This window comes from Ptychodera flava, chromosome 13, assembly GCF_041260155.1.
Source record: "Ptychodera flava strain L36383 chromosome 13, AS_Pfla_20210202, whole genome shotgun sequence".
Taxonomy (NCBI): domain Eukaryota; kingdom Metazoa; phylum Hemichordata; class Enteropneusta; family Ptychoderidae; genus Ptychodera; species Ptychodera flava.
Window position 1 is genome coordinate 26947363 of NC_091940.1, and position 12183 is coordinate 26959545.

General features: G+C 42.9%; 1 protein-coding gene across 1 annotated transcript; it reads right to left on the reverse strand.

Annotated features, from left to right (window-relative positions):
• Positions 1–1087: 1087 nt before the first annotated feature.
• LOC139148000 (zinc finger protein SNAI2-like) lies at positions 1088–2976 on the reverse strand. The gene is given in 3 exon segments (XM_070719257.1): positions 1088–1255; positions 1258–1914; positions 2709–2976. Coding segments are annotated over 3 exon segments (996 nt in total). The 5' UTR covers positions 2956–2976; the 3' UTR covers positions 1088–1163.
• Between the last annotated feature and the right edge of the window lie 9207 nt (positions 2977–12183).

A 12183-nucleotide genomic window follows, 5' to 3' on the forward strand; every position in this document is an offset into this window, starting at 1 on the left:
TCACAAAATACTCTGTATTCTACAACAAAATGAAGGTCTCTCTTTCCTTTCGGTTACCCTCTAAGGTAAACTGTGAAATGGGGAAAAAAATGAAGTACAGATATGAACACAGTTCGTCAAAATCAGAGCTTCGTGACTAATTCATCGACCTTCTGAACCCAGGTTCAGAGTTCAAATACTCGTCAAAAGTACGAAAGAAAATAACTTCATGCGGATGCACTTCGTTGTTTTTTTTTACAAATAAATTCTCTTGAAAATAAAAATAATACCATGTGCATCCCTCTCTAAGTTTAAAAGACTCGATTGGTTTGTCAAATATTAGGGGGACCGCATTCAACGATGCGACCCCAGTACTTATTCAGATTATTGCTTGACTCGTGTTAAATAGGATGTCACTGTGCTTTTAAGTCTAAATGCGCGACGCAAATTAGACCATTGTGTCATTTGGAGCAGCTCCTTCCGCGGTCTCATTCAGGAATTAAGCATAAACCCCCACTCACTAATTAATGTAATTAGCAGATGTTGATTTGGTAATCGCTTTCTCCGAAAGTGTGCCTTGTACAAAGACAGTCAGGCAACACCATACCATGCGCACAGTTCCTGGCACTGACTAAATTACATCTACCTTATTTTCAAATCACGTGTGGTCGAGATCAGCCACGTAAAATGCGTCATTTTTTGTTTTAAAATTCTGCCTCAGAGCGACGTTTTGATTGGAACCTATGTAAATTTCAAATACACGGCAAAATCAATTTTCCGGCAATGTATATTAATTGTTCTAATGTTGATCTTAGATCTGATAGGCTTACCATTTAACTACATTATCAAGTCGAACATGGCTCGGTCCGATTCCAATTCCCTTATTTATTGTCTTAAATTGATTTTGAATACCCTGCAGAACCGTCGTGTGGTTCAAGTCAACCGAGGCTCAAACAAAATGGCCAATTGATATGCTGCGCAATTCTGATCGACTAGCAAATTTTGTTTGACAACTCTCAGACGAGCAACGATCCACCGTCGGTCGATAGTTTTTCTTTACATTTCTGGCAGTAAAATTTCTAATACATTCTAAAAAAATCTCTGACAGGAAAATAAGAGTCCTTTTGGATTTTTTTCTCAGTCCTTTGGGTGGATGAAAAAGTACTGTTTCAGAAAACACGACGTTACAAGACGTTGGAGCAACATCCCGCTTCCTCGTGTTTGGTAAGCAATGACATGCGTGAGAATGTCTTAGAGCAGTTCTTGCAACAGTATTCTTTACGTCCGAGTGAGTCTGAAGATGCGCTCGAAGATTCGACCGATCGGCGAACGCTCGGTTGCAGTACGTACAGGCGAAGGGTTTCTCCCCGGTGTGCGTGCGGATATGTCCCTGTAACAGCCACGGGCGCGAGAACGCCTTGCCGCAGATCTTACATTTGCACGGTAGAGTATGTGTACGGATGTGCATCTTAAGTGCCCCTAGCGAAAGGTACTCCTTTTCGCAGTATTTACAACTGAATGATTTCTTGGTCTGGGTGACGCAGTGGAACTGCTTGTGTTTGGTCAAGCCGCTGAACGTCGAGTAACTTTTGTTGCACTCCGTGCACTGGTAGCGAGGCTGCTCTCCGTTGCTCAGTCGCTTCCTGCCGAACTTCTCCGCCGGCGATCCGACCGGAGCTGTCGGCGAGTGCGGCGGGGGTGGCGAAATGTGGTTGTTCTCTAACGTCATCCCGGGGACCATGATTGGGACGCTCGGCATCGGGGGTGGCGTCATGTCGTGCAGTTTCAGGTCCAGGTTTTCCTGGCTCGGCGGCATTATCGGGGCAATGGGGATATTTTCCGACCATCTCCAGTACGTCGATTCATGCGGACTGATGTGTACCGGTTCGGGCTTGACAATAACAGGCGGCGTCACATCATAGTAGGCTTTGAAAACTGAGGGGAGGAAACAGAGAAACGGAGAAAAGGATTATTTAAAATTCAAACAACGACACACACACACATCCCATTCACAATATTGGCAAATCACTTTCGTGCGAACGCTCGGCAATGTTTATTTCAATGATCGCGCGAAACGATTGTCTCTCCGATGCATTTCCCAATAGCACTGCTATAGCTGTATATTGACTTAACGCTCTCTTCACCTTTCCCTACGCTGACTGGGCAAATAGCCTAACCCACCGAGCTGTGAAATTTACCTTGGAATGTTATGAGCACGCTCGTCGATTCGCCCGGGTCGCTAATCATGGTACAGGAAAGGAAATGAACGAGTGATAAAAAAAATAGAGGCGAGGCAACAACAGAAGTATGGACTTCGATGTCCATAACAAACAACACCTGTGCCATAGACATGACAGACACGTAACGGCCGCGGTCACCTTATCGCCATGCTGTGGGCGAGTTTTATGGTAAGGACTCTAACCCAACTATTATACTATAGCGGGACAAGTGATCCTGTGGCCGCTATATTCTTTTGTGCACTCGTGTGTCAAGTCCCCCCTCATCTTTCCCCTCTGTCTGGAGATGGAACATGTTTCCCATAAAAAAACAGTACCCAAGACGACGCTCCTTGAGAGAATTGTGCTGTTATTACGTTGGAGTGGGCAAATGTCAAACCGAACGAGTGGTTGCTAGCTGTAAACCCATTCCCGTAAGTGCGCAGGGACGACTGTACTTATAAAAGTCTCATTAAAAAAAATCAAAGGAGACGCTGTGTAGCGTTGACCAACCTGTGCGTAGTAAGCCACTCTGTTTGCGGTGACCGTGGTGGTGGTGGTTGTTGTGCTTCTTGATCAAGAACGAGCGTGGCATCTCGACGCCGTGGAGAAAAAAGAAAAACAATAATAATTGCCGTGCGTTTGTATGTATATATGTGTACCCCGCTTTCAGTAGGTGACGGGCCTCGGCGCTTTGATCGGGAACTGTCACGGAGTCGATGTGTAGAGTGGTGAGGCTGTTCCTTGCATGACAACACATACCAATGTCGTGCACTGTGAAATCACGTACACCGCGTCAGGTGCATTTAAATGAGCACGTGGGTGGCAGCCTATCGCGAGCTCAGTGGTCGTGGCGTCATCCAACCAAAACAGTTGTTACGGACAGGGATTAGGTGCCACTGGACGAGCCAATGGCGGGTTTTGTGATACAGGTGCATTGTGATGCAGCAGATAATGATTATTTCCACTTCTACTCGCTGAAAAGGCACTGGAAACAAAAAAATATAAAACAGGCTATTGAGGAGGGGGGAAGCGATTGAGACGCGCGCGGTGAAAAGCCTGACCCCAGCATTCAAACACGGAGCCCGTTTTTTATGCCGGTGTTTAATGTCGGCTGGGATAAACAAGTTTCAGCTCCGCGGTCTGCCAAACTGCGTGTGAAGACACACAAAGCTGGGCGACAACGCGGCTTCTGTTGTTGTCGTTACCGAGCGGTGACCCTAACTGTACACAGATCGCACCTTCAATGGTGTTTCGACAGGTGCTATAAAAACCGTGAGAGTAGGCTAGGCGCAACCTGGAAACAGGTGAAATAAAAGAACCCTCGACCGCTCGACCAAGAAAAGGGGGAAAAACACTCAGCCACTTGGAATCCTAAGTTCCCCATTATCACACTAGACACAGACTCGACGCTGTGAAAATGGAAGTCACAGAGAAATAGCCAGGGGCCATGCAACAGACTCGTAGCAAGACTCTTTCTCCTCTTCGAGTAATACTTAGGAATCAGCGGCCGGTAATTCTTGTGTGTACACATTGTTACCGTGCATTAGTCGCCTTAAAAGGCTCTATTACAGGTGATCTTTGTTACTATAGACACGGCTGCCAAGATACATTTCCGGTGCTCATCGCCACTTGCTTTCCTCTCTCCGACAGCAGCAGCTTCATTTTTCAACGGCTGACGCTGATCTTGATTTGCTTTCAAAATGAACCGTCCGTCTTTTTTTTTCTCTATGCTGAATTATCTTATCTAGTTTCTCATTTTCTCTGGATTGGAAGTCGAGCCGGGCACTGCCAGGTCGGTTTTTTTTTTTAAACAGATGTTGCGAACGTAATTAAATGGAAACTTTGCATCACAGACCTCTTGTGGTAGACCAGACAATGCATAAACCATGAGCCGAACCGCACAGTACATGTAAAAGGGAAGGCGTTCGTTTTATCACTCAACTGAGCCACGGGCGACAAAACTGCGCATGCTCAGTCGAAGCTAGTACTTACCCATAGAAAGTATCGGAATTCTCGATTGATTTATTCATATTGTTAATTTCAAGGTTGGTTCACAGGGTTGGACCTTGTCTAAAACGTTGCTTATTTCCCGCCTTGAGCGAGATCTGTACGTTTCCCCTAAAACCCAAGTGAAACGAGAAAAAATGAAATCTATGTAGCAATTTCCTGTGAGAGACAAATAAAAAAACGTATTCAGCTCGCGTTTATGTTTTGAAGATGTGCACATTGCGGTAGGCTTTAGCTTTCCATTTTTCTTCGAATTATAGATGGGTGAACTGTTGCAGAACGTTACATGCACCAGTGGGTTTCCTCTGGAAACCACCGATCGGCAACTTTAAACTAATCTTCGGAGCTCCAAGAGTTCCCGTACGTGATACAGGCGAAGGTATGTTGAGGTGTGCGATGTACAAGGGAGGAGAAAAGCCGAGTGGCTTTGTAGTATTCGGAAAAGTGTGAATGCTTAAATTTAGCTGTCGTGCGTGATTTTCTCATTTGGTTTGCGCTTCTGGTCTTACGCGGCAAATTCATCACACACTATGGCATTCGCAATCCTGTTATCATATTACCGTACCTTTCGCTCAGCAAGCCTACAAAACAATGCCCCTTTCCCCTTGTTGTTGCGGTATCCCCGCACCAAAGTTCCATTTAAAAAACAACAAAACTTTTTTAATCATACATAAAAGTACGGCCCTCCTAAGTTTCCTGAAATTTGGACAGTCGAGTCTTTTCTGGGAAGGTCGAAAACTCTCCGTAGGTTTGTTTTAGCTCGTCACGATGTCTTCGATCTTCTTTTCGGTGGATTACACCCACTCTTCCCGAATGAAACTGTCCAATGGTTCTACTACTGTAAGCGAGAGGGGTTTTGTTCTTGATTTCTTTTGCCCTGTGCCGTAAATCACACTTCACAGGAAACTTTCAATCACAGGTGCGTTGCTAACAGAAGTGAAACTCAGTAAACGTGATGTACCGTGGAAAGACTACCGTAATACGTTTATTCCGTTTGTTTGTTTGTTTGTTTGTTTGAAAAGATTAAAAGACACAAGGTCTTAGAGGAACTAAAAACTGAATATCTATCTATCTATCTATCTATCTATCTATCTATCTATATATATATATATATACACACACAAATGTATATATATATATATATATATATATATATATATATATATATATATATATATATATATATATATATATATATATATATATATATATATATAATTGGCAGACGTCGCATGCGGACTGTGTCAGTGTAAAGTTCATGATAAGGTGATGACCCAGACAGTTGTAGCAATCAAAACGACCAATGCCAGTAGCAGTAATATGAAATGTTACAATGTGATATGATATATTGACTTGGTTAGTTAGGGTATCATCGGGTGTTTACCAGGATTGCAATGTGTTTGGATTTTCCAGGCTCCCGGGTTTTGTTGATCTGACACCACCACCATCTCACATCAGGCTGGGACAGAATGTCTATTGATTTCCTGTAAGAGGGGAGGGGAGTTTTGAAAGTCTGGGGAGCTGAAACTTGTCATGCGAGGGTTCTCCGAAACTGATGAAAACATCTTGTTTCTCTAACCTCCCTGTAAACAACATACTTTAAGATGATTTACTACACGAGGAATAAACTCATTCAATGAGGGCGTATTTCGCGATTCTAAGAACTGGGTAGAATATATATGATATTTCCAAGCTGTCTGTTACAGTCATTTAATTAACTAGCAAACAAACCAACATTAATGCTTTTACAGGATAACCTCTAACGAGTGCAGGATCTATGCTTATTGGAGTATCAAGTGCTTCAATCGGCAGATTGTTGCATACCGGAAAATAAAGTAAAGTAAAAGACTTATATAATATAATTATATAATTATATAATATAATATAATATAATATAATATAATATAATATAATATAATATAATATAATATAATATAATATAATATAATATAATATAATATAATATAATTTAATTTAATTTGCATACATACATAAATACATACATACATACATACATACATACATACATACATACATACATACATACATACATACATACATACATACATACACACACACATACATACATACATACATACATACATACATTCATTCATTCATTCATTCATTCATTCATTCATTCATTTATTCATTCATTCATATAAGGAAGAAGGAAAGAAGAACAGTAGACAGTCCTTTCACACGGGTTCTGCGACGACCATCTTCAGACATAGGCGAGGACTATGCTTTCAAACACGTCATTGAAACTGCAGCCTTCACTGGACGATAGAACGAATACCAAGCGCAATACTGGCACTAATTAGTGGCTACTCAACCGTGAAGACAAGACTGCCACTGGCGAAATTTCGCGTGTTATATATATATATATATATATATATATATATATATATATATATATATATATATATATATATATATATATATATATATATATATATATATATATATATATATATCGCCATGAATTTGAATTTAAGATTGGTCACCTTAGAATATTTCAAAAGAAGATTTTATTGACGTTCGGAGTAAAATCCTATACTTCACGTACAAAAGAAAAGTACGAACAAAAACGAATGCGGCTAGTTTCAATTAACAAAACGTGGGAATAATTTACGGGGTGCCCGGTCTTGAAGGTAATGTGTCCATACTTCATTGAAATGATAGTACAGTCTTTGAGTTACTTCGGGGACGTAATGTGTATGAGCATTTGAAGTTAAACAAGGCAAGGTCGAAATTCCTATGCACGGTGTTGGTACTGCACCTGCCGTCGGTTTTTGTTGGAGTGCCTACTCGGGAGAGAAAAGACGCCTGGCCATTATTTACCTACCCACAAAGGGCATTTGTTGGCGAGGTGAATTAACAGACAGCTGGGAGAGCAAAGTAAAGGCGAGCCACTGCAGGTGTAAAGTTAGACTTAAGAGAGTTATGGTCACCTTGCGTCGCAAATGTTCGTCCATGAGAATTCGGGCTTCAAATGTGTCATCGCGACGCCCGCATATGCACGCGCGCGCACGTGCGTGAATGGCCATCGCGCGACTGTATGTATAGTGAGTGTTGAGAGGCTAAGGGGGATCTCGCGTCTTCTTTTGCGGCCGCTTTGGGTTGCCAGGGACGGGTTTGTGTATAAACGATTAGTATTCATAATATCCATTCTTAATATCGTACGAATGGCCTTGTGGTTGGAACGGCCACTTATCCCATGCACTAATAACCCTAGGTTTCTCGAAGCAAGCTCTTTCCGCATTTGCACCATTGCCGAAAAAAAGGCAAGACACTCATGCTATAGACGATATACCAAAAACCCTTTACGTTAAATCTTGCGCGCTCGACGACGTTTTAATAATCTATACACGCCCTAACAACCAACATCAAGTACAAAAGACGACCAGGACGTGCTGTTTTGATTCTCCTGGACAATTGAATAATGCTCTTAGACGAGAATTTGAGCATAAGGATGTGTTTACAGGCAGGCCCTCAACATATAATTATGTTCTTTTTCCTACACGCTACAGCATACGGTGTTTAACGGGACTTTTATTTACGTGTAAGCCGTTGCTTGTGTAGCCAGTTAGGGTCAGGCTTTGTCTCTCACAAAAGTCTTGAAACCAACGGTTTGTATGGACAATTGTGTCGCGTTTTATTGTGAACTCACAGACCAGTAGTCAGCTACCTCCTGTTTACAGCTTACACACAGTTGAGGCTCCCCCTCAGGCACTACGGGTTATAACTGAGAAGAAGAAGAAAGGAAAAAAACCCTGTACCCAAAAGCCTTTGATTAAACACATAACTGTACATCCGTAAACGCCCAATGACAACGGCGCTGGTTTGGCTCAAGCGCTCAAGTTTCAGGAGGCTGTTACTTTCACCTGGGTGTTCATTTCATTCGAAGCCACTGTTTGATTTCGGGGTGTCGACCCTGCTATCTCCAGAGAGATTTTTTGCACCACTTTCACATAACCATGTGCATTTCGAAAGCGGAAAGCCATTACTCCCGCTTTCGAAAGGGGTCGCAAACTCTTTCAGGGCAGATGTATTCCTTTTGAAATCGATCGCATCAAAATGAGACGAGCCGGGGGAATTGAGTTAGAGAGTGTGCACAGTATGGTGTGATCTGAAGAATTAAATGAACCGTTCCCCCATCTGGTGTTTTGTCTTGGAGTTTCTCTCTCGCGGATCGCCATCGTTCCTTTCACAAGAGTGGCCTAACCAGCTGCCTGGACACTAGTTGCTGTCGAACAACTTCAATTTCTTATTTGGCACCTGTCGCTGCTCCAACAAAGCGATTTTGTTATTCAAAACCCGACTGAATAGTTGCATTGCCGCATACCGGCACCCGGAGGTACCGTGTTTGTATGTGGGTTCTAAAGGCCGTACGTTCAATCGGCTGCGAGAAAGCTGTTTTCAGTGGAACACTGAAGAGAGAGAGAGAGAGAGTGCATTTAAGCGCGGGAATTTGGGACTTCTTAAAGACTAGCATTCCGACACACCTGCCGCTGAGTTGCCAGCTGCCACTACATAGCGTGGGAATTTATTTCACGGTCATCCTAGGAGGGCGCTATGCATTGCTCGCCTCTCCCACACTATTGTGCGTGCGACACCAAAGACGTTGAAACAAATCTCTCGAAATTTAGTTTTATGAGATCGATCAGCGTGTGTGTTTGACGATGCTTTGGACTGAATAGTTCGAGAAGGAAGCTCATAGAAGGCTTCTGGAAACAACATTTGTCAAGTAGCACTTCAATTTCATTCAAGTTGACTTTGAAGAGACCTCGGGAGTGAAAGGCGCTGCGATAAACATAAACTGTGTAAACGCTGTGATGAACAATTTACTGCGAATATTTTCTTGCCATTAAAAAATGCAAAAAACGGACAAAAGTTAGTTAAATGTAATATCCAATCAAGAAAGGGTAAAATGTTCACCGCCATACAACTACAGGTATATTTACCGAATGCTAATGGCGCATTTACCACTTTGGTCCTGTTTAACTTGTTTATAAAGTGGTCACAGAGTTTACTTTGTTTTGTGTTGTTTTGTTAAGATTGGAAGATTATCACCCCTCTGAAAGATCAGTACTTTTGAATACTGAACGTAAGAGGCAATCGTCTGGCCAGTGGTCTGTGCGGATACGCCCGGGGGTGATGCGCGTCGTGTCCCTGTCGCTCGAAAACAAACAGGACATAAGCAATTGACAACATACGTGGTATACGCACGAACGGTGGGAAGAAGTATTTTTTGTCTGTGTTGGATGAACGCCAGTAGGGCAAGCGACCAAATTATGTGCTCACCTGTTTAACGACCATGGACACCGTTTCTCGGGGTGAAATGGACGACGTCATGCATTCTTTCAACGCCTCATAGCGCGGCCCCGACAGGAAACACAAACAGCTTCGTCAGAAAGTGAAAAATGGCGCCCATTCATGAAACCCCTTATTATTTGATATATTTAATTGCTAAGGTGACCAACCGATCGGCAAAGCATACGCCAATTGCTAAAATCAACAGCAAACATTATCCGGTTCGAAAAAGTACAAAACCGGCGTGCAAATGTCATAGATACCGTAGATAATTCATTAGTCACGGTGTTTAAGACGCTATGTAGATTTAGATGCACCACTCTTGTCTCTGTTTTTTTCTTTCTTCAGCCGCTTTGGCGTGGGTTCGTGGGAAAAGCACGGCACCCTATTGCCGTGAGGCTCGAACCGATAAATCGTGGATGGCGTCGTCCGGTAAGGTCGTGGGAAAATCTGAAGAAGATAGAGTCGGAGTGAGACGTCTTAGGTTGATTGATAGATAGCCGAAAGGCATAGCACGCGACGACTGTCCCGGGCCAACGGGACAGGTGGGAGAGTTGCCCGTGACAATGGACCCCGGTTTGCCGCCGGGAGTCAATGTCACCGTGGGAGCGCCGGCATTCCGATACACGTTGCCGGGAAAAACATTCAGCAATCAATTGGCGTTAGGTGGTGTGCGTGTGGGGTTTTTTTGGTACTCTGAGTGGGCCCAACAAGACAATGTTAGACCCGACATGGTTGTTTGGTGAGAAAGAGCATTAAGGTGGTAACGCTTGGACGCATGTTACTGTGCATAATTACGTTTTTATGTCCGAGCTAAAAACTTCATTGAAATTTGTCAACGGAATCCGGCAGGTGCACATTAACTCTATACAGGAGACCTGTTAAGTTGTTCGGCGTAAAGCTTCCGCCGTGGGGTCATACAAGACAAGAAAACAAATAAAAGCTAACTGTAATTGGCATGCTCGTTCTTTCACACACTTATCAAGCCGCGATGCGGGGAACAAGACAGGGGCAAACGATTTTTTTCCCTCCTTTAACGGAAGTGAACCAAGTCACCTGTTAAAATAAGGGCATCAGGGCATAGGGTGTTTGACAGGCAGAGTTGTACTCCCATTTCTAAAATTGGAACTACTCCGGTATGCTAATGTCTTCGCCCGCAGTGCCATCAATGTCCAGGCACTTGTCTAAAGATTACGATGGACCGTGTCCGGTGCCTTTGCTACCCGACAGTTGATCAGTCCTCCGCAGGGAAGTAACTGGTGATAGTGCTGTGACTGCATTTATGCATACAGAGTGTCTATGATTCACACTCCCTGCTGCCCTGCATCGATGTTTTTTTCCCCTCCGTTTCTTGTGCTCTGACATTCAACAGGTGTCAGTTGCACATTTTGCGTGCGAATGGACTCTGGTGGTCGAAGTGAATTATAACGCCAGAATGACAGTGGTCATGGTCGCAGCTCGTACGCTATACTGTCGCGGTTATGAGTGGCACTCCGGCAACCGTTGCCATGAGAACCGAGAAATTCTGTATCGTTGACCCGTTTTAGGTATTATACGATGCTGGTGCTGTCACTCGCCTTGCTTAGGATGCGCACTGCTTCATCAAAATGCAAGCTCGGCGGCGCATCAAAGAAAGTAACCTCGATCCTTAAATGAACATGGGGAGCGCATTTTGCCCAAATCGGAGTGGTGCAAACTTCATCGATATGTACAATACTCTCCGCACAGACGTTTAATGTGAGGTCAGTCTTGCCAATTTGCGACTTATAAGGGCCAGTAGCTGTAACTTCTAATTACTTTTTTTGCTATTTTGGTTTTGTATGTCAATTGCAAGTTCTCGTTCTACTCCCAAAAGCATCGCCTGTTTGGTTTTATCAACACAGCGTCTATACGTGCACTGTTATCGTTTAAATTTGCATTCTAGTCCGGACCAGAATTCACTTGTCAACAATAACAATGTAGTTTACACACCTAAAGACTATAGTTGATAAGCTGAATACTTTGTCTTTCAACATGCTTTATGGTGTAGAACAAGAAACTGTCATTGGCATTAAAAACTATAATAGAGGACAAAAAATCACAGGTTACATATACTGTGCCTTTGAGTCATGCTCGTTTCGTCTCAAGATGGCAACCACGCGACCTTTAATGAATGACACGCACACACGTAAATTTCAGTAGCAGTCAATATGTACCACACCATATACTTCAATAGTCATACATCGTGGTTCATTCAAACAAAACGTGAACATTGTTAAAAGGGCCAGTAGTTTGATGATTTTTTCTCTACTTTTCTTTTTAGTTAACGTCAAATTATTGCTCTTACTCCTCCAAGCATGTTGAAACACCCACTATCCAGCTGTCAACAAACCATGTATACGTGAAATTTCACTGTAATTATTTATACTTGAATTGAAGTCCGGACCAGAATTTACTTTTCAACAATAACGATGCAACTTACACATGTACAGGCTGAGTTGACAAGCCGAATACTGAGTATCTCAACGTGCTTTGGGGAGTAGAACAAGAACTCTTGTTGACGTACAAAACACAATAGTGAAAAAATTACCAAATGTTGCAGCGATTGGTATAGGTGTAATTTTCGAAGCATTTTCCAGAAGACTTCGCCTAGTTGGTGAAGTAAAATTCTTACCCTATTCCC